General features: G+C 53.3%; 2 protein-coding genes across 3 annotated transcripts in view; both read right to left on the bottom strand.

Moving 5' to 3' along the window:
• PTK7 (protein tyrosine kinase 7 (inactive)) overlaps nt 1-15,471 on the bottom strand; it is a 40,974-nt gene extending 25,503 nt beyond the window's left edge. Inside the window, exon 1 of one of the 2 annotated variants that reach the window (XM_086631813.1) lies at nt 15,455-15,471. Coding sequence is in view for 1 of the 2 variants with exons in the window: in XM_086631812.1 (XP_086487938.1) it covers nt 4,739-4,862 (124 nt within the window). In the remaining variant the exon portion in view is untranslated. Of the gene's footprint in view, nt 1-4,738; nt 6,943-15,454 lie in introns of those variants that run through there. The other variant, XM_086631812.1, reaches the window with a different exon arrangement.
• A 2,284-nt stretch (nt 15,472-17,755) lies between these two features.
• LOC104383399 (heme-binding protein 1-like) lies at nt 17,756-22,547 on the bottom strand. The gene is made up of 5 exons (XM_086631814.1): nt 22,388-22,547; nt 22,092-22,177; nt 19,314-19,455; nt 18,987-19,170; nt 17,756-18,796 (listed from the first exon to the last, which is right to left on the bottom strand). Exons 1-5 carry the CDS (start codon nt 22,545-22,547, stop codon nt 18,622-18,624), a joined length of 747 nt encoding a protein of 248 aa, XP_086487940.1. The 3' UTR covers nt 17,756-18,621.
• Between the last annotated feature and the right edge of the window lie 226 nt (nt 22,548-22,773).

Here is a 22,773-nt window from a genome sequence, read left to right as displayed (position 1 = left end):
GGTATACACAGCATGGTTATACTGAGGTCAGTTAAGACAATGAGGGACTTGGGAAAACACCTTCTATTTGCCCTTACAGTTTTCCACACACCTGGATCCAACGGCCCTGCTCTGAGAATGTGAGTCTGCTCAGATGACCACTGAGCCTCTCGCTTTCACGGGGGTTTGCTCTGGACTCGCAGGAGACTCCATGTCTGCATACCACCGCTTCATGCCAGTCATCATATCACCATACAGGCCATGCGTCTAGTTCTTCTTGACATGCTCCATGGAGGGCTACATCAAATCAGCCTGTAGCACAGCTGTTTGCATCCATGAGCAGAGTTTCAGTTGCAAAGCACTCAGATACACAATTTTCCAGCAGGATCTAGTGATCTAGAGGAGAAGCAACCCAGGATGAAAGTAGGCACAGAAGCATCCCCATCCTGTACCAGCTGGGGGAATTTGTTCATCCCACAGCACTTGGCTGTTTTGCTTGGGTCCCAAATAGAAACTGCAGAGCTGGTCCACTCCTTCCTCACCTCCGTCCCTGTGTGCCAATGCAAGATCGTATCTGCCCAGACCCTTGCCACCCTCAGGGACGCCCTTAGGAGCCCTATAATGTATGGCAGATACAAGCCCTTGTTTGGAAACATCTTGGCTGCTGGTTTACCGAAAAGTGACAATTGCTCCACCATGGGACGCAGCCTGAGCTCACCTGCAGTGGCCCATGGCACCTCTCTCCACTGCCCTCTGCATGGAGGGGTACTTTTAGACACAGGTTCCAAGCAACCACTGAGAAGCCAACTCTGCCCTTCAAACCAAGCTTTAGGATTGAAAAAAAACACAAAAGCCACAACCACTTAGCACAATTCCCATTAGTTTCCTCAGAACCATTCAGAGAGGCTGCAAGCTGTGAGGAATTTTCTCCCCCATGGTTAGCAACCCTCCCTGCCCTTCAAGGCCCCGGATCCCATACTTGGGAATGGCTAAGCCAAATTTCTGAGCAATTATCGCAAGAAACCAGAACAAAGCCACTGGGGTTTGAACACTGTAAATCAATCGCTGGAGCAACTGCTGAGGCAGCGCTCGCAGTAACGCGCTGGGGTGCAGCTGGCCATGGGACGAGCTCGCTGCCACACACAGTGGGGAGGGGCCTGCAGCCGCCATTACACACAGCCTCAGTCCCAAAGCAGGCAGGAACTCCTCACACGTGTGCTGCAGGAGGAAAGACTCAGTATAACTGAGAAAAAGGCTCAGCACAAGGACAGTGAGCCCAGGTACCCAGCTGCAGACTCCCAATGGCTGCCAGCATGTGCCAGGACAGCAGGGCTACCCTGGCACTGACCTCACTCACTCAGTTCAAGGGAGTTTGGGGTTTCCCCATCTCTTCTCCTCATGCTGCCCATCCTGCTTCCCCAGCACAGACCCTGTGGATCCCAGTAGTTCTCCAGCCACACACCCCTCAGGTCTGCTTCCTCCAAGACAATCCCAAGCTCAGTTTTCCAACTCTGCCATAGGAGCTCTGCAGCCTCCATCCTCCACAGCTTCCTGACTTTACCCTTGCACTGGCAGCAAGCACAGACCTCGCTTTCCTGTGTGCTCAAAGCCAGGCAGCAGGGTAAGAGAAGAGCCACTCCAAAGCAACACAACATGATAACCTCTGCTGTCAGGGACAGGGTGGAGGTGGGGAGCGAGGTCCAGGCATTTCTGCACGAGCTAGCTGCTGCTCTGGCAATGGGCAAGAACAGCAACATAAGTGCTACTCTGCAGCCACAGAGCGATGAGAACATTACAGGAGGTTCCTCCTCGTTCCCAAGCAGAGCAGGGCTGCTGCCAATCAACGCTCAACTGCAGGCTTCCTTGTACTGGTGAGACAGCCACCATGCTGCACAGTTTGTCTCCAAGGCTGAGTGATTCACTAATGGTCTTTAGGGTATGGAGGACTTCTAGCTGTGCTTTTGCCCCACAGTCTCTCCTGACATCTCAGCACCTTGCTCAAACAAGGGAAAGCTGGAGCAAGCCAGGGAAGTCCCAGTGGTAGCCTTGGTTGCCCGCAACAGCTGGGGGTGCTGAACCAGAAAAACTGGCCTTGGCCCCGCAGGAAGCCTCTGTCTGTCCTGGGAGCAGGTTGACACTGCTCTGAGCCACGCTCTGCAACAGGGCTGCGCCTGTGCTCCTGGCATCTGCTACGAGAGGAAGCACAGGCACATGCAGGCAGCTATCTGCATCACTCAGCCTGTGGAGAAGAAAGCTTGCTTTGGTTGGGCAAGTGGACCTGTGCCTGCTTGCTGAGCAGCATAGGCACCAGTGGCCATGGGACTCCCAGGAAGGCCAGGACAGTATCTTGGTGGGAGATAAACAGAGACAGAGGAACAAGTGAGACAGGAAGGCCACAAGTCCAATGCAGGAGCTGGGAATCCCGCTGGCTCAATTAAATCATCTTTAACAGTACGTCAGCCAAAGGCTCCCGAGCAGACATCGCCAAGCCCCAGTGAGAAATACAAATGCTTCAAGGGTGACTCAGCACCAGTGACAGGCTTGCTGCACCCATCAGTCCTGCCAACCGACTCTTCCAGGCTTGCTTAGAGCCCTTCAGCAATTCCCTGGCTTCCTCAGAAACAGTGATTTATAGCTGACGTGTGCTACCAGTAGTGCACAGCAGGCAGGAGACATAGCTGACCTGAAGGCCAAGCTCTCTGGCTGGCACAGCAAAGGTATTGCACTTTTTTCCCCACAAAAGGAAACACAGCAGACAGGTGCCACGCGGAGCCAGGATAAGCCATGTTCTCCCTGTTCAGTAGCCTTGAAGGACGATGCTTCCCCCATAATTTAAGCAAGGGGCATGCAACAATGCAAAAGTCTTCACCAAGCAAAACCCCTCTGGTGGTAAAGGAGAGCCCAAGCGGTGTTGAACAGTCAGGTGAGCTTCCACAGAGCTGGCTCAGGGCTCAGCACTCCTTGCCCTGGGACTGACAGCGAGATCCTGTGGCAACGAGGCTGCGTTGCTTCACCCAAAGTCCATGTGGCTGAGAACTCATCCCATGGTAGCTGGGGCCAGCACCTCCAGGTATCACATGAGTGCTCACCTCTACATCCTTGCACCCCTTTGCTCAAGCTGAGGGCTGACATTGTTCCCACCATTCCAAAACGTGAAATATGTTCATTTGATTCGTGTCAATATGGAACAATGGATGGATGTGCAAATAAGTGGTGAGGAGTAGGGTGTGCTTATTCAAGATAAGTGATTGTCTTAGTTTAAGATCTCTGTGAAATGCAAAAACGTAAACCTGCGAAATGCCTCATGATGCTACTAACCAGGAGCCCCAATTGTGAAATGTGTTCACCTGATACATGGCAATATAAAACAATGTTAGGGCCGCACAGTGAAATATGACCTTCTCTGTATATGTAACCTTTAACCATTCTGTTCGTTCTTGTATAACCGTAGTCCTAGAGAAAGCAGAATGGTATGTATATAGTTCTCACTTCTTGCAAAAGCCACCTAACATTTTGGGTTTTTTTTTCTCTTCTTCTTTTGCTTTACTGCCAGTTGCAAGGTGTTAGACAAGAGGGGCCTAGGGGCCTGTATGCGCTTAATCTCTAATCTCGCTTAAACACTTTTAAATTAGCTTGCTCAAGCCATATATCTGTAAGTTGCATAACCCTTGTGTAAGATAAGCAGGAGCCAAGATGGAGAACAAGGATGGTCCTGATGACTTCGCTAGTTTTCTGGGGAGGTGAAAAAGTCATCACGAGGAAGACATACAGTCTTCATCCGTGAGATCCCTACTCACGACCACCAGGAGACACTGCGCATGCACAACTGGGGGGGTTAGGGGTGGAGACTATGGAAATGACTTCTCTGAGCTCATTGTAATAAGACCACCTTTTCTCGGAAATAATTAAGAATATGTATTAGTAAAAGAAATATAAACCAGAAATAGGAACTATACGGTGTGCGTCTTGGTGAAGCAGAGACTCCCGGCGCACCCAGCGCTGTTTGCTTGCTTTTATTCGCCTAATAAATTGTAAACTTTAATTGGAGTTCTGTTTGGGACTCACTCATTTATCACAAAACCCAGCCAAGAAGGATTCTTCCACAACAGCACCATGTGTGCAGAGGGAAGCCCCTGGCCAGGGCTTCACGTTTTTCCTGTTCCAGCTGAAACACTGTTCCAGGAGATGGGAAAAACCAGAACAAGCTCCATAAAGCTGCCTGGCACTTCCCTTCAGCAAACAGGAGCCCAGTCAGCCCAGAGAATGGAAACTCAGGCTGTAGAGACAAAGAGGGATGCGGGGGAGGGAAGTTGGGGGCGGAGAGGGGGGGAGTGGAGAAGGAGGCCAGGACAAGGGAAGCAGTGCAAAGAGAAGAAGCACACACACGAGGCCTCCAAGCAAAGCCAGCTGCTTCATCAACACACTGTCAGAGAAGACAAGGCTGCTGCTCAGAGCCAGCTCCTCTCCATGCAGCGAGGCCATCAGGTCAGCACCGGAGCCAAGGCTGCGCCAGGCACAGCACACTTCTGCCAGCAAGCTTTCCTTGCTCTCCCAGGCATGGCTGGCGGAGAACAAAGCAGATTTGACAGTGAAGCTACTTGGGTGAGCTGCTTCTCTGTATGCTGCCACCAAACCCACTGGAAGGACGAAAACCTCCCCAGTACCACCCAAACCTGCGCTGGCTCTTGGATGTGCTTGGTCAGGATGTCTTGCAGATATTGCTTTCTAAGGCGGCCAGGGAAGAGGGTTACAACCTTACCTGGCAGACTCCAAGCCAGATGCAGTTCACCAGCAACCTCCACAAACATCCTGAGAGCAACAGAGCAGGGACAGCAGCTGGGGGGCCAACTGGGAGGAGAGAGGGTGCAGACAAGAACTCGCATCTACACCAGCACAAGTACCCTTGGCATTCTCCTCTCCATTTTGCTGGCAGCTATATGTTTACACTATCTACAGGGACTTCAAGCCCACCCATAAGCAACCCTCCAGCCCTTACGAGGACTCTGAGAGCTGGGGACAAAGGGACAGCTGCACTCCTGAGCCTTGTGTGCAAGGAAGCAGACAGGGAGCTTATTTACCTCCCAAGGCCTGCTCTGGGATAAATATTTTAAATCTCTCCCCAGGTCACAGCAGTATATTTACAGCTAAGTTTCCCTTAGTTAACTGCCTGTAGAGACTCAGATGGATTTGCCGCAAAGACAGGGAGATCCAGCTGGCCAAGCTCTCCAGACAGCTTATAGCTCATAGGAGAAACAGCTCATTGAATGCCATAGTCTTGAAAACAACACCCATGCCATGGCAACTGCTGCAGTGATTCAGTTGTGCACCCCTGCATGCAACTGCCTCTGCATGGCCCGCTCACGAGCATGCATCCACAGCCACCCTGCCTTCCCAGGAACAAGAAGATAGCACAGAGGCTCAAAGATGCCACTTACAGCACTACATCAAGACCAATCCTGCAGCCGTACTCCTCACAGAGCAAGGCTGCGCCATGGGTGCAGCTCAAGGTGAGTGAGTCTCTGGAGCATCCTACTTTGCTACTTGGTTTACTGCAGGTTTGACCAGTTTGATCCCCTCCCATAGGAAGGGAAGAAGCTCCCAGGAAAGGTGCTCCCAACAACACACATCAGCTTTTCCTAGCAGCCACCATGGTACTGCAAGCTAAAAATTGCCTCCTGCATCCAGCAGTGTGAGACACAAGTGGAGCTGCCAAAAAGCATTGAGAAGACATGTGAAATAAGCCTCACTCCACTGGCTGCATTGGTGCCTCTCCAATTCGTATCAGCTCTACACTGCTAGGTTTTGACCTCTGCTTGCATCTGAAGCTTGCAGAGGAGGGACTCCTTGCCCAGAACTTCTCTCTGGGTTCGTATCATGTCTGCGTCACCCCTCACGAGCATTTCAGGGACACTAGTTAATACTGCCTGCTGTGCATCACACATCCATTTTCTGCCTATGTGGCTCTACCTTCCTCCTGGCTACAAAGCATCAACCACAACTCCCCACATCTGACTAACTACACCCTACAGGTCTGCAGGTTTCATCCAGCTCCTTCTCTTTTCATTGCTGGAAAGGTGAAGACCAGCCCCATTTCAAAACCACCATTTATGGTTGTGCAGGGCAGCACTGCTGTCCAGCTACGGTCCAGGACCTGCCTACTGAGGGAAACATCACTGAGAAGGCTGGACCTGCAGCATCACCTCTGAAAGCAAAGAGGGCACAGAAAGAAACAGTTCTTTGTTTATTTTCATTAAACCCATTTTTGAATCTATATTAAAAGCCACAAAAAAAATAAGAGAGTAGACAGAGAAGCTAGTATTTCCTCTTCTCATGCAATATTAATTAAAAGGCAGCTTCTCTATGAGATATTGCTACATTACCTCTCAGCTAAAAATGGAGAAAAGTCACTGAGCAGGAAGAATATGCAAGCAGGCCACTTTCTGGAATACTTTTACAAATCGATAACTAGGCAGAATGCTTGCTACAGATAGATCTAATGCAAAGCCCCAGTGACAAACTAAAGACAAGCCCTGGTATAACAGACTCACGAAGACAGAAATTCATACTAATCAAATGTCCTTGAAAAACAAGTGCTTTTCTCCATGGCAGCAGGATAGCTGATTCCCAATGTGCCCGGAGAACAAATAATTCTTATTGGACAGTCACTGATTCACCAGTAGGAAGAGCACCAGGACATCCTAAGGAACCATATGCCAAGGAAGCACACAAACAGTGGCAGCAGATATCCAACAACCAGGTGCTGGTGAGTAAGAAGTTGGGCTGAGATATCTGCAGGTGCCTAGCTGCTCACTGTAGCCGCTCAGCAATCCAGATAAAATGGACTGCTCCATCGAATCCATGGCATGTCTTTGCATGGAAGCCATGCAGGAGAGCATCTCCAGCCAGTGACAGGCAGGGCCAAATCTCAGCAAGGCCACAGGAACACAGTGTGACACTGATGGATGCCCATCATGTTTCTTGTGGCATGACATTCTTGTTTCCTGGGTCCATATTTCCTTGCCAAAATGTTTATCATTCAGATTGATCATCAATAATTTCTGCTTCAGGCAACATCGTTTTGAGATTTTTCCTTAGCCGAGTCGAAGAATTCTTATCAAAAAAGTCTCTGATTTCCAAAAAACTCCTGAACATCTCAGCAGCCCCTGCCTCAGCCTGCTCTGATTTCTCACCACCTGTCGTGAATCTCAAGATGGGATGAGGAAGCTACAGCCTCACCTGGCAAAACAGCAGTGCTCACAGTCAGGCATCAGAGAGAATCCAAGGAACAGGAACGTCTGAGAAGGGGATGCGTGGTATGCCATGGGGGAGTCTGGATACAGAGGAGAAACCAGAAAGAGGGAGACAGGAGGTACAACTGGAAAAAGAATGGCTGCACCTGGGCCAGAGCAACAAGGCAGCAAGATAAAGGCAGGACCTGAGTGGAAGGGTCAATGCTGCTGTGCTAGGTGAGGCCCCAGCAAGCAGTTCCTCCACTTACGCATCCGAAGGCTGCAGGCACACACAACATGCAGGGAGGGCCACCAGGAGCTAACTCAGCAGAGAAAAATCACACACATCACCTTCGTAGCTCAGCTTTTGCATGGAATATGGTGGATAAACATCTGTTCAAACCTGGCTGAAGGAAAGGGTGATGTCAAAACAATAGGCTGACATCCAGCCATCTCACTGCTACAGAAGGAATGTCAGCCCAGGAACTGACTACTCCCAGAGCACCTGCCAGGTGCTCTCAGATGTCTCCCGGGCTCCCAGTGTTCACAGCAGGCAGTATGGAGAGGACAAAGAACACCACCAAGTAACTCACAGGAAGCTCTGTTTTCTTTGGTCCGAGATGATTTACACAATTCTTGAACTGCTGGAGGAGACTTTCAATGTTGGCCCCTCTCCAGGGCAGCTGCAGAGGCAGCTGAATGACTCGTCCTCAGCAGCACAAATCCATCTATGCTCCCATGGATGGCTTGGGAGAGCTGGATGAACTGCCTTGTGTGGCGCCCTACGAAACTTTCCGGTTTTATCTTCTCTGATCTTGTATTTGCTGGGAAAGACAAAAACCATAACCTTTGCTCCCATGAAAGCTTCCCACTGACACAGTCACTGCCAGCAACTTCAACAGAGCCAGCACCATGGAGCAGCTCCATGCCACACAAGTGACGGGACTCCCCGGCAGAGCCAGGACACACACCAAAGCAGGCTGCATGGAGAACAATAAAGGCACTTGCAAGCTGCAGCTTGTCCTGCCTTTAACCATTTGGAGAGTCACTGTATGTTTTGGAATCAAAGGCTTTCTTTGTGCTCCTGAAGAGGCACACGAGCAACCATAACGAGAGCAGCATTTACAGTTGGTCTTAAGCAATACCATGCTTGTCTTGTGCCAGTATTGGGTTCATCAGCAAGGACAAACCCGCAGAGAGCTGCCCAGAGGCACACAAGCCTCTTTTCTGCAGTCAGAACGCGGCTTGGCCTCCCTGTGCCATGGCTCTGGGGACATAGCCCTCTGCCTTGGGGTGACTGAGGACAGAGCCAACTCACCAGTGTGCCCATATCGACAGCAGTAGGGCACTGTCTTGGCTGCTCTTCAGGGTGGCTTGAGCTGCACCCAGGCATAAAATTCTGGGGGACAAATTTGCTGGGACAAACCTCACCTCACAACAGCATCGCAGGAGAGGAAAAGTTATAAAGCCTGTCACCTTAGAGCTACCCTGAAAATAAATAGCACTGAGGCCTGAGTGCCCTTCAGATAGAAGTCATATAGGAACTGAACATATGTCAATCAGGAGCTGAAAAACAAGCAGACTTCTAAGAATCACTCAGTCAAGGCGCAGCCCCCTTCTGCACCAGCTCCCAGCACAGGCAGCAATCCTGTGTGTGTCATCGCTGTCTCCCAGCCTGCAACATCTCACTTTCCAGAGCAGGAGGGTTCACACATCCGAAGTCCAATGTGTCACGCCACTTTCCGGACAGGAGTCTGCTCGTATCAGTTTTCCTGCACAATACGAACACGAATCCAAGACATACCAACCTCACAGAGGACCAGAATATCTGACAATTGTGGATTCAATTAGCACACACTCAGGGGCCCTGTGCACACCCTAGTCCACAAATACCAAACTTCCTGCCTGCTCCATTCAAATCAGAGCTTAATTTGACAACGAGAAGACAGGCCATGGGTATCTCACTGGTAAGCCTCATCTCACACAAGGAATCATCGGTTAAAAATGGCCATGCCTCCTCTCCAGACACAGAATTTTTGTGCACTCACTGCGCAAGGGGACAGTGAGTTCATGAGAGTACTCATTGCTGTGACATTCCACCTTGGCAAGTCTCAGTCTGAATTCTCCTGTGGTTGGATCTGGCTAGTTTTCATTTCTGCTCTCTGGGGCAGCTGGACACCTCAGCATCCATCTGTTCACTATCAACAGGAATGTTTTTTGTGACCTGGGCCTTGCCTGGATGTCACCTCATATTTTTAAGGATTAAAATGCATTTTCAAAAGAAGTCCTTGCAGAACAGCTTCAAAGGGTCAAAACTGGAGAACAGAGGACAGATTTTTGAAAGCTGACCAAATCAAAGGACCAGCCCCAGACAGTAACAGTCTGCAAAGAGTATCAAGAAAAGCACCTACTCATCAACCTTCTCAAAGCGTTCTAAGACAAGCAGGCTCAGGAAGGGCCCAAGCTGGGCCAGCACACCAAAGCTCCATGTCCCAGGTCCACAGAATAGGCTTTCAGAAGCTTGCAAACCACTCTGAAGTCCCCCTTGCCTCTCTCTTTGCTGATCAGACAGCACGTATTATTTACGTCTCAGAGGAAAGGAAAGCAGTCTGTTCTGTGCACAGATTGCTTCCCTGAAAAAGGCAAGGCTTAAATTAAGACTAGCAGCACTGTATGGCTCAGCCTTTAAGCTCAGAAAAAACATTTTTGTATTAAATTTTAAAAAAAGCTGGCAAGAGTGAAGAACGGAGCTGGGGCAGCCGTCAATGAAAAGCACATGCGCTGCAGACCTGGCTGCCAACACAAATTGATGCTCTGAAACAAAGACCACTTGTGTTTGGCTTGAAGATCTTCCACAGGGACTGCACAGATTAAAAGGAGACACAGATAAACACAAGAGAACAGCGCTTGCTACCAAGTACTTCCCCAGAACAAAGGAACAACCCAAAATGGAGTCCCTGCCTCGATGGGGTGGCATGGGTTCATCCTCACCATGCTGCAACATGCCAAAGCAGGCAGAGGCAAGAAGAAACACTGGACAAACCTTTGGACAGGAATTCAACCTGAATTCAAGCAGCACCCAGACTCATAGCCTGGACCTGGAAAGCTGCAGCTGCTTAATGCACTGAATGTGCCTCCAACCTCAAGAGCCCATAGAAGCTTCAATACAACCAGCCTGCGCCCACCTCCCATAGAGGAAAATATGCAGAAGAAACCTCAGACAACTACTCTTCCAGTGCTCCACTCTTTGAGACTGCAGTCACTTGTGAGTATCCTGCAAAGCTTCTGTTGCACTCTGGTCTAGTTCCCAAACAAACCTACATCTGTATAAACACATGCCTTGCAAGCCTCTCTTCCTTCCCACTGCCTGCACAGTGGTACATTCAGAAAGCAGAGGGAGAGTGAAATAGAAGATGGTCTTCCTCACGATGATGCTTCAATCTGGCCCTTTTTTGTTTAGGAACACTGGCTGTCTGGACTAAACCAAATAGCAACAGTTCCCATTACAATGCAAGGTGGGTTTGCTGGCACCATATGACTTGAGAGGTGATGGGACACTGCTCCCTCACAGAGCACTCAACAGCAATGCAGGAAAGCAGCCGTTAGATCAGATACCCCAGCAGCAGATGAGGAAGAGGAGAGATAAATGGAGAGCTGACAGCTTGTCAACACAACCAGCACAACAGATCCTCACAGGGCTGGGTAGGATGGAGGAGGTGGAAGTGCAGGATCCTACCCAGGCCACATCCTCCAGAATCAAAAAGTCACATGCTTGCTTTCTTATGCTGTGGTTCAATTAGCTTTAGCATTAGGATACGAGCAAACAGCATCTGAAAGACCACAGGGTCCCCCACCTTACTCGCACTCCCTCTGAACCACTGCCCTAAAAGGCAAGAGACACACAATGTACCTGGACTGCTGCAAGCTCACAAGGACATCAGGAACAAGACAAGAACCACGTGCAGAGCCTCCCAACCACAACAAAGCTCAGGGAACAGCCCCTGCTCTAGCAGGCAGCCACATGAAAAGCCTGAAAACCTGCAGCATCACTATCTGCTCCCTGTCAGGTGTCTCAGAGAACAACTCCTTCCATGCCCAGCAGTGGGATTGCTTCTTCTAGGCAAGCTGACACAGAAGCATGCTGCATTCACAGCACAGCCCTTTAACTCCATTGTGCAATACAACTAAAAGCATTTACAAGCAGCTCTTGGGTGCCATCTCCCAACATCCTTCAGGTGAGGAGCAAGACATGGAAAGAAGCCACCCAATATGCACCTCTGCCATGCTGAAAGGCACACTGATGCCCAAGAACCAACATGTTACCAATTTTCAAATCATCATTTCTTCATCTCCCTTCCCCCTCTCCCCCAAGACACACTTGATTTCTTAAAAAGGTAAAAGACACTACACTTGCCCTTCTCCCACCTTGGGCATGACCAGCCTTCTCTGGGAGGTATCACCATGCCAAAGGTGTTCACCTGGTGGCCTGGGGAAGTGAATTGGTACAGCTGCCTCTTTCATTTACACAGCAAAATCCACTGTACTAGTTTGCAGCTTTTGAAAACTCCCTCAAACTCAATGTTAACAGCCCGCCCAACTTAAATCCTCATAAAGGAGAATGTTCCTGTGCATCTGCCAAGCATCTTGTCAGCCTCGCTGCCCTCCAGGCCTCTAAAGAGCTGCCTGTCCCAGCCCATGAGACTGCCACTGATGTCAGGAGAACGAGTCCTGTTTCCTTGGGGTCTGGACAAACAATCGCATGTCCTCCGATCTCATGGGAATTTCCCTGCAAACACCACAGCAGTGACTGCCTTCACAAAGAGCACGTTTGTACCCAAGTCAGTCTGCTGCTAAATCAGCATTTGTTCCAAGTTCCCAAATATTGAAAGCAGTGGAAACACCCACTGCTAATGCGAAATATTTTGCATTCCAGGTCCGAGAGCTACGCTTGAAAATGTTCAGAGAGGAAAGAGTGTTTATTCACTGGAGAGAGGTGTAGGTCCAGCTATTTACTTAAGTCCACGTGTGGTTGCTGGAAGACAGCTTTGATCTTTGCAGCTCAAATGGTAGATGAATTGCAATGAAGGGAAGAAAAACATTAGTGTAAAGTTACCCTAGTAAATACCTGTAACCAGGCCTCACAGCCTTCAGATCTTTTTTAAGTGCCTTATCACTTACAGCCAGACTGGCCCTTGCATTCTCACCCACTGCCCCAAAGCCAGGCTGTCCTCTTCCCTCTCCTTTCCTACCTTCTTCCCTCCATTCCCCTCAGGCTCTGTGGCCTTTGGAGAAAGTGCAGCCTGCCCTCCCAGAACACATACATCTATCTGCTTGGATGCAACACGGACCAGCCTTTGGTCAAACAAGGCAAGACTGAGCAACACGCAGATGTGTGGTGCCATCCACCCACCTCTCTTGAGCTAGAAGGCTTCAGCAGACTGGGAGGAAACGTGCTCCCATCAGCAAGAGCATTCATCGCCCAGTGTGCAACTAATACAGGTGCTTGCTGCAGTTGAAACATCTGCCCATCTGCCTTTAGAAGATGATCTCATTCCAGATCAATTAAGAGATCAGAGGACATCTTTAAAAGATGCAGAACATGACATCCCTCTGGTCGGTGCCAGTTCTCAGTGGTCTAGGACCCACGGTGCAGACAAAGAAGTGCCCACGGCTGTGATGATGGAGTCACCATGCCTTTGAAGCTCCTGCCATGTCGGGGTCCCAAGGGGGATCATGTGCTTTATAAGAAAAGAATGGTATTGGCTTGTCACCACTTTGTCCCAAAACAACCCAGAAATGTGCTGAGGAGCACAGCTTTTCAGCTGCTGAAGGGAAGCTCACTCAGATCAACTCATAGTACTTGGTATGGCTGCAGAGGACTCGGAGCCACTGGAAAACAGATGGCAGCTTCAGCTCAAAGAGGGTTAAGTAACCCAAGTTGTACTACTGGAAATTTATTTTGGACCCTTTAAACTCAAGAGAAATTCTCAGATCCTATCTGATCATTCCTGTTTTCAGAGATTTTCTTCTTTAGGAACAGGCTTGCCAGTGAACACAAGAAAAGCACTGCCATATAGAAACGTACAGCTCAACACAGGACATGGAGGCACTTCCAGAACAAAACAGACCTTCTGGGGGTTTTTTTTAGCTTTAAAGAAAAGTTGACTCAGCAAATATTTCCTCTGCTAGCATTTCAACCACATGTTCCAGCAGAAGCCAGCACACATCTGGCACACTGCAGTGTCATTGCCGGAAAGATCACAGCTTTGCTGAGCAACAGAAATGGAGGAACAGGGACCAGAAGTCCAGGCACCAAGCACTCCTGGAACACATACGTGGCAAAGGAGGATCACGGAAAGTACCTGCATGAAAGATACATACCCCACACTTCACAGGTCTTTCTCCAGTTCTCTCTCTAAACAGCATCCACAGGCAAAGGGAAACACTGGCCCCACAACCTGCAAAACTTACCACTAGCCCATAAAACCTAGACATTGAACTGTAGGTTTCAGCCACATTACTGGCATCTGAGACTTTTTTACATTGTCCACGAGCCAGACAGCAGCATGTTCCTCCCAGTGCTGCTGAGCAGTAGAAATGAGGAGAGTATATGCTTGGAGCAGCAAAGAAACTCCGGCAACTGGAGAGGGGAGCATGCCAGCAGGAAAGGTGGCAGACAGCCCTCACAGGCAGGCCTGCACATCCCAGTTGCCAGTGGTGGCACACCGGCAGGTAGGTGAACACTGTGGCAGGTCCATAGGGCCCTGTGGCTCTAAACCAGAGCGCAAGCAAAGCATTCGCTCCCCCTCTAGAAACAGCCTTCCCAGAGGGCTGCCAAGGCAACCGGCAATTACAATGCTAATCAGCTAAATAAGTGCTGCTCTTCGTGCTTATCAGTTGTAAACCGGACATTACTTGAAGCCTGACAGAGGGCTCAGCCATAGCTCCAGACACACAAAGAGCAGTGGCGTTAAAAATATCTTTCCCTCAGAAGCAGTATCCTCCCCTCCATCCCGAAGTGCTAGGCTAAGATTACTCTTGATTTTGCAGCAGAAACTGCAAAGCAAACTGTACAGCCGTGCACAGCACTACGGAAGGAACCACAAGCAGGTACTAGCGACACGCAGGACCCTGCCTGCACGGTTCCCAACCGAAGGGTGTGAAAAACAAGGTGGCATGGCGTGGGGCAGACGAGGTACCCTTCAAAGCCAGGCTGGAAAACAGCTCACAGCGCCCGCGGCTCTCGCACCACAACCAAAACCCCGGGCTCATCAGGCAAGGAAAACGGCACCAGGAGGCCAACAGGGAGAAACACGAAGGAGCAGAGGTAGGGTAGGTGGATTTGGGCCTCGCGGCTGGAGTTGACCACTGTGAAAAGAAGCAGCAGCCGGGAAAATCAACCAGCCACCCCCGAGCCTCTGGGGCCACCGACGAGGACAGCAGAGCTGGGAACAGGCGGGGAGGCTGGCTTACACCCTGCCCAGCACGGAGAGTGGCCCGGGGGGACGGCTCATGCGGACGTGCTCAGCAAGGGACAAAACCCCTTCAGCGAAGGGAAGCCAATTTCTACGGGTGGGAGCCCACCGCACACCTACTTGGTTTTTTTCTCCGAGTTTTGATCCGCTCAGATTTCATGGGAAAACCACCCACCGCTGCACACAAAGAGCCTTCCTGGTGGCAGCTCTCACCACGGCGCCCGGAGAGGCTGCGAGACCGGGCTGAGCGCAGCGAGACGGGACTCCGGGAGCGCCTGTTCGTCACCTCCCAGCCGGCAGAAGCCTAGCGCATTTGCATCCGAGTTCATTTAGGCACGACGCTCCCCATTACGAGGAGGCGGGCAGGGCGAGCCGGCGCACGCCGGGGAAGGGGAGCCGGGGCCAGGCGCTCCGGCGACTCCCGCAGAGCAGCGGGGCTCCGCGGGGCGGGGCACGGCCGCCCTCCGGGTTGGAAGCGACGAGACGCCGCGCAGCCCCTGCTCCGCGCTGGAGCCCCGCGGGATGAGCGGGCCTCTCCCGAGCCCCATCACCGCCGGGCTCACGGGAACCCGGGGGGCCCAGAGCCGCCGCGCCGCCTCCGTACCCCGGGGCGGCGGCCAGGGAGCCCCTCTGCCCCCAACTCGTCGACGGCCCCAGCGCAGCCCCACTACGGGCGCCGAGGGGCGCGAGGCCCCGCCGCCACGGGCGGGCACCGGGACGCGCATCCCCCGTGCAGAGGAGGCTGCGGCGCCTGGCCCGGCCCGCACTCACCCAGCACCAGAAGCGCCCGCACCGCCGCCATCCTCCGCGCCGCTCCCCGCCGCGCCGGTCAGTGCGCGCCGCAGCCCGTGGCCATGCCACCGCCCCTCCTGCCGCCGCCGGGCGGGGCTTCCGGGGGAGGGGCGGCCACCGGAAACCGGGCGGGGCCGAGGGGGAGCGGGGCCTCGCCGCCAGCGCCCGCCTGAGCCCCGCGCTTGGCTGGCAGCCCCCTCGGCCGTGTTCGCGGCGAAGGGCTCGCCGGTATCGTCTACTGCTGCGACGGCCCGAAGGGCCGCTGGAGAGCCTCGGCGGCCGCCGAGCCTCACCAGCACCGAGGACGAGGGGCGCGCCAGGAGACCCTGGGCTGGCCAGCCAGGGCCGCAGGGTGCTGGGTGTCCCCGGCTGCTGTCCACAGCAAGCCCCAGCATGGGGTGTCCGGAGCAGCGAAAAGCAGCAGAGCTCCCCTCCAGCCACGCGGCTCCTCGCAGACAGGCTCTTAATGATAGAAGCACCCCCGCTGTACTGTTGTTGGAGACCCTGTGAAAGCACAGGGGCATCTGGGAGTCACAGGCAGAGGGGCTGGACACGCAGCCCCAGCTGCACAACACATCGTCTGCTCCTTGCTGCTCCTCCACATCACCCAAAGTCGGGGCACAGCAGTGCAACTGGCCTGGCCACCTGCACAGCCCAGGCTGGAGACCTCCCTGCCCCACAGAACACCTCCCGTGCAGCCTGCTGCCACTCTGTGCCACTGGCTATGGCAGTTGCAGCTTTGAACACCAGCTTTCCAGCCAGTTTAAGTCTCCAAAACGCTGGTTGCCTTTTTGCACTGCATGGAAGACTCACCATCAGGCAGCCTGCAGCATCCCCTAGAGCGCTACTGGATCCGTCACAGAGGATGCTGAAGCCTTGACTCAGCAAAGCCTGTGGCACAGGACTGGAGCATGCCTGCTGCCCTGCATGGTGGTGCCAGCCTGGAGCTGCACCAGAGGCCCCTACCATCACCACCTCCAGCAGGGCCTAGGAGACCATGCGGCTGCCCCGGCAGGGCGTGTGGCTTCGCTGGCACCCACAGACCAGTCCTCTCTTATTGGGAAGCCACCATTTCCTGTCACCAAAAGCTGTTTTGGTTGTGGTTGGGGACCTCAGAGGAAGCGGCAGCCTATTCAGCAAGCTCTAGAAAGCAAGTTTTACTTCCACCTGCAAGCTCATCGCAAGCAAGGCAGCTGATGTGTATTAAGAGGAAGGGTCTCTGTCCCACACATGCTGGCTGACTTTGCTCTCCCACTGATGATGAGCCACCTGATCCCAGCCTCAGATAAGGGAATTGCTTCTCGTTCCCCAGGAGGGAAGTTAGCACAGCACTGCTGATCCAGGTATCCTTGCTCTTACCTGAGGAGCACTTGCCACATCAGCCCTCAAAGGTGCTGTCACAGCATCTGTCCAGCCCTACCTGCCTTTAGTGCCCCAGGGACAAGAACTGCATCACAAGAGACCCAGGAAACCACTGTATGCTCTTGCTGTGCTTGCCCAGACTCTGCCTCAAGCTACCTTGCTCCCTCGAAGAGGAGGGTGTAACATGCTCGGCCCTGCTCTTCTCACAGCCACAGGCTGGGCAGCCAGGCTCCCTTGGTGCCAGAGGGCAAGCCAGTCTGGACAGGGCAATGAACAGCATCTGACTGGAGAACAGAGTGGCAGAAGCCACCTGCACTGCTAGGGCAATAAGACCATGGAACTGGAGCAGACCCCGGCCTTTCCCCGCTTCCCCCCCTCCAGCTGCATTGTAGAGCCAGAGTTCAAGCAGTAGCAGCAGGAAGCAAGGCACAGCACACTTCCAGTTACAGCAGGAGGAAACTCCTTGGGAACTGGGTCAGAAGCAGCCAGAATTCCCTCCACACCAAGCCAGTTAAGCACATCCCTGCAAAAGTAGACCAGTTCCTGCAGCCAACCAGCACCATGTGCAGTTACATTCAAATTCTCAGCCCCCAAGATCAGGTGCCCATGTGCAGTCAAAGGAGATAACTTTTTGCACAGGGGAAAATTGAGGCTAGAGCACACCCCATCCAACAGAAAACCACCTTACCTGCAGGGGAGTGTGGCCACAGTCATTTGTAACAGTAATGTAAGCAGCCTGTGCAGCAAAGCAGAGGCTGTACCTGGCTGAACACGAGGCCATAACCTGGACAAACATTAAATCCCTTCTAATTAGCCACAGCTTTGCAGCCTGGAGCACCATGACCAGGGAGAGAGCGAGGCTCTTCCCAAGCCAACCTGGGCAAACCCCATCCTCATCATCAGCGACCTGCAGCTGCAGTGGTTTGAGCTAGGTTTATTTACGGTTGGCACTGCCAGCTTCCTCTACAAGAACAGGACAACACTCATGGATGTGAAACTCACTGATCAATGCTCACCACACAGCGGTGTCACTGCTGCTGCTGTTAGGATCTGTCCCTCTCAGCTTGCAGCAGGTCCACAAAACAGCACCCACAACTGATGGACAGAGGCTGCCAGCACCCCGGTCCTGGCTGACGGATGGTGAGTGACAGCCAGGGAGGCACCCAACAGTCTAAAGAGAGCCAGCCCAGCAGGAAATGTCCAGGATCCACATCTTGCTTGTGGCAAGCCCTTTCCCCTTTTGAACCCCTGTCCCTGTAGCAGCATTTCAGTGGCTCCATTTGGGACCTGCAGCCATTCTCACAGGAAGCAGGCCAGAGCCCAGACAGAGCCCCACACCTCATACACAGTAATTTGCCTTCCAGACACCATCAGCTTGTGACTCTGCCAACCACAAGCCCCACCGGCGTGCCTGGCACAGCTCTGCAGCCTCTGCATAGAGCTGAGAGAAGCCCAGGTCAGGCTACCACATTGCACAAGCCCACATGGTTACTGCCTTACATGAGCCCCAACCACATGCTTCCCACCAAGAGCCTGCTGCAGAGGCTCTCCCCAGTGCCACCTCCAGCCTCAGCTGGCCCCTGTCGGGGCAGGTAAAGTGCGGACCAAGCAGGTTGTCTCCTGGCTGGACCTTCGCAGGGCTGAGTGCAAACCCACCCCACAGTCTCCTAGTCTGTTATTTTGTGGGCGAATGGAGGGTCAGGATGTGCATTTGTCTCCTTTGGGTCAGAACTGCCATCTACACCAGGTCCAGTCGCAGGATGGTTTGTGGCCACCGAAGGGACTCACTCTGCTCGGCAGATGAACCAGATTTCATTGCGGCGCTGAGGGATGCTGGGATTTTCATAAGTAGCCACGATGTAGGTCTCCCGGAGCACAGTGTCTGTGGAGCCCAAGAGCTCCCAGAAGAGACTTATCTCTCGCAGAATCGTCTCCTCAGTGGTCACCCCATAGAACACCCTGCAGCAAACGGAGCAATGTAAGTAATGGAGCCAGCACATTCCCCCTTCCCATCCCTCTGCCCAAGGATGGCTCCCATCCCTCTGCCCAAGGATGGCTCCCATCCCTCTGCCCAAGGAACCACTGCAGCCATGCAGGGAATTCATACACCTCTGCTGAGCTAAGAAAACACCTGTGGTGCTGGGGTCACCTCGTTATAACCCGGAGCGGTGCCCTCTCGATGATGTGGATTTCAGGGTCCATGGGAATGGGGGGGTTTTGCTGGAACTCTCCTGGGAGATAATAGGCAGTTACGACCTCACGCTCCAGCTCAGTCCCCTCCTTGGTCAGGTGGATTTCATTGAGCACTGGGACTGTCATGCCCAGGTAGCAACCTGGAAGGAGGTAGGAAGGCAGTGGGCACAGTGAGACAGCTGGAGCAGTGGCAGCAGCCCTCCTCCCCACTCCAGATGAACAAGCAGCAGGGCCATCTGTCTGTGCAGCCTGCCAGCCCCCTCCAGCCCCTGCCTGCACACACCTACAGAGTTCTCCTTGCAGATGTAGCGCATGAGCTTCATGAAGCTCATGGAGATGCTCTGCTCATACAGGGGCTCCCCCTTGGTGACACATGCCCACTTCCCAGCTGGGTACTGCCGGTCCTCGTAGGCTGCTTCCTCGCACTGAAACAGGCCACAGACAAGCCAAATCAGAGTTAAGAGACAACACCGCAGCACTTGGGTGCCAAAACCAACACTGACAGGCAGGAAGTGGAGAGACAGGACCCTGCCAAAATGAGACCCCCTGCTAGTCAGTGATCGGCAAGGGAGGCCAGCAAAGGCAAGGGGAACTGGCATCACACGCGCCTCAGACAAGGACACTTAACAACACTGGGCAAAAGTCAGCGAAAGGAAAAGCACAGGCAGTGGACAGGGTGCAGGGAGGCTTGGAGGCTCCTGGCATGCGCAAGGAATACAGCACATCCTCAGCAAGGAGCACAAGACTTTCTGCTCCTCTCCTCTCCTGCCTACTTACAAGGATGTTGCTCATTCCAGGCACCCAAAGGCCTCCAGCAAGCTTAACGTGATTCTCAAGTGCAGTGCCTTTTCCCTGGAGCATTGCATACGCACAAGATAACAAGCAAAAAGCCTCCTGCCCAGTAGAAAGGAAAGTCTGGCAGAAGAGCTCTAGCACTTAGAAGAGCTGTGAAGGTTGGAACCAAACTCCTCTCAGATCCTTCTCCCACACCAGTAAATGACAGGAAGAAGAGGAGACATGAACTCTGCTGGTGCAGAGGGGACAGCTTCGTGGGATGGATCAGAATCCCTATTTCCAGCACTGATATCCAGTTTTCTGGACAAACTCAACACAGAAGAGGGGCAGGGGGAGTGGGGAAATTGCATCTGGTTCTGCTTATAGTTCAGCTCATGGCATGGTTATAACCACAGGTACCACACAAAGAGGGGCTGGGAAGCTGTAGCCAGCTATTTTTCTGCTCTCGGCTTGTTCTTCAGCCAGATTAAAGAAGTCATGAGACAACCTTGTTCCACAGAGCTCAGGGCACCTGTCCAACTTCTGTGCTCCACAGCTGCATTGGCAGTGAGTGAGCCAGGAAGCTGTGCCAGCCTCAGCACCAAGTGCAGCCTCCCCGTGCCTCCACTCAAATCAGGTCCTTACTCAGAAAGCCAAACCAAAGGCAGAAGGAAGGCACCTGGGCTGCTCGTGTGTATCAGTGCGGTGCCAGGAAGAAGAGTGCCCCAAAACACTGCAGGCCAACCAGCACTCTCCCTCTAGATGGAGCCATGCCTGCTGTTGTCCCATCAAGAAAAGCAAAGCAAGAGCATTTTCCAAGCAAGGAAATCACCAGTCCCTCTAGACTATTCGCAACTCTCATCTGCCACAGCATCTGTGAATAAACCTACCAACCCAGCAAGGCATGGTGTCTGGTCCTTCCACAGCTTGATCCTTGTATTAGACACCATCACTCTAGAAGATCAGACTTGATCAAGAGAAAGAGTGAAGACACTTCACATGGACCCAGTGGCAACAGGTCCCTGCAATGTGAGCTGGGGAATCTGACTGAGTACTGACAGAGCAAGGCTCTGTAGGTGGCTTAACAATTCACTTGCCTACAAGAAGATGAGGGCTTGTAGCACTGACAGCTCAGGAGAAGCAACCAAATACTGCTGACCTGCCCAAGCCCTTAAGGGTTGCAGCTTCAGAGTCTTCTCAGCACTAATGCCAGGAAGATGCTTCTATCTCCTCACCCAGCCCTGGAGTCAAACTCCAAGAATCCCTCTCAGGCACAGCAGGGATGCCAATAGCAACAAAAGATCTTCAAGACCCACAAAGTCTTGGGGTCCCATTCCTGCCTGGAACCGGCATAGGTAGAGAAGTACCCAGACTAACAGAGGAAAAGGGAGTGTGGTGAAGCCACAGTTCAGAGCTACACACCCCACATGCTCAGATATGTTTTACAGGCAGAAGTGCTGGACCTCAGCCCAGAAGAAACTGGTTAAGCTCTCCTCATACGGAGAACAAATGACAGATGTCTTCTTGGTAGCAAGCCCAACCAAGCCTGCAAGGACACAGGAATCAGTCTGACAAGCACTTCTTCATGGTTATTTCTGAAAGCTCAGACGCAGCCTTGTGTGCTACAGATGACAGGAGGTGTGCAACAGATAAGACGAGGTGTGCAACTTAGCTGGCAAGAACAGGAGATCTTTCGGCAGAAGCTACCATGTTTGGATTAGTCGTGACAAACACCACGTGTTCAGGTCTGACAGCGAGGGCCACAGGCCTTGCGCTCCTTCCTGAAGCATTCTTATCTTGTACCAGCTGAGATCTCCAGCTTAACCAGCAGACACATAACTAGCACAAACACAATTCCAGCAGGGCTTCCAGCTACGCAACAAAGTGCTTTGAGCAAGGCAGGAACCGAAAATTCACTCTCTTGGCAGTGCCCACTGCAGCAGAAGATAGGTTGGCAAAGGAGGCAGCTGGAAGCCAGGAGACCAGAGAAAGCACCAAAACCAGTCCAAGTCTAAAATAAAAGCTAGGATGTTGAGCATTGCCATTACTCAACGCAGAAGATGCAGGAACGGCAGAATGCTACACCAATCCAGAGTTGCCCTCCTGGCTGCAGCGCTTCTGCAGAAACCTCTGCGAGGCCGGTGGACGCCAGCCAACGTGCGGCTGGCTGCTTTCTCCGCGAGGAAGACGCTATTCCCGCTCCTCAGGCCGGCAGCGGCACGAGCGCCAGCCTCACCGCAGGCGGGCAACGGACAAACCTGGGTGCGCAGAGAGGAGCAGGCCTCACCTTCTCGTGCTGCGAGAGGGTAACGTACGGCACCGGCTCGCGAGCCTGGCTGTGCCGGGTCATCTGGACGATCGGGCCCGCCATGTCTGCAAGGCAAAGCACAGGAGCGGCCAGGCTCGCCAGGGCTGGAGAGCAGGGGGAGGCCCACAGCGCGCCGGGCCCGTAACGTGCCGCCGGCCCCGGAAGGGCTACTCCACCCGCCGCGGTTACGCAGGGCGCTCGCCTCCGCACCGCCCCCGCGGCACGGCTCGGGGCTGCCCCGGCGGCGGGGCCTCCCGCCGCAGCGCAGCGCTCACCTCGGGGCAGGCTCACGCGGTGCGTGCTGGCTACAGCCTCCCAGTGGGCGAACAACCGGCCCCGCTCCTCCTCCTCCTCCTCTCCGTCGCCATCCTCGCCGCTGCCGGCTGCGGCCTCCTCGCCCAGCCGGTCCAGGTCCTCCAGCGTGATGCGAGCCATCGCCCCTCCGCCGCGCACCCGGAAGTGAGCGCTGCGGCGGGCACCGCCCCGCCCCCGCGCTCCCGGCAGGGCACCGCCCCCTCGCGCGCCGGCGGGTCCCCGCGAACGCGCCCGGCGCCGCGCATGCGCCCCGCTCCCACCGCCCGCCCCCCCGCCCCGTCAGGGGCCGAGGCGCGGTCGCTTCCAGGGTGGGTTTTATTTAATAAAATGAAGTACAGCCATCAAC

This window comes from Tauraco erythrolophus, chromosome 2, assembly GCF_009769465.1.
Source record: "Tauraco erythrolophus isolate bTauEry1 chromosome 2, bTauEry1.pri, whole genome shotgun sequence".
Classification (NCBI taxonomy): Eukaryota; Metazoa; Chordata; class Aves; order Musophagiformes; family Musophagidae; genus Tauraco; species Tauraco erythrolophus.
The sequence above is the reverse complement of the archived record's forward strand: the minus strand, read 5'-3'. Positions and strand labels throughout refer to the sequence as shown.

Bases quoted from the DNA above. Each gene is read 5' to 3' on its own strand.
- LOC104383399 (XM_086631814.1), bottom strand. From the start codon at position 22,547: ATGGCTCGCATCACGCTGGAGGACCTGGACCGGCTGGGCGAGGAGGCC. The intron at 19,171-19,313 runs GTGTGTGCAGGC...ACCTCCTTCCAG, and splicing joins CTGCAAGGAGAACTCTGTAG to GTTGCTACCTGGGCATGACA. The intron at 18,797-18,986 runs GTGACCCCAGCA...CGTTTGCTGCAG, and splicing joins CCGCTCCGGGTTATAACGAG to GGTGTTCTATGGGGTGACCA.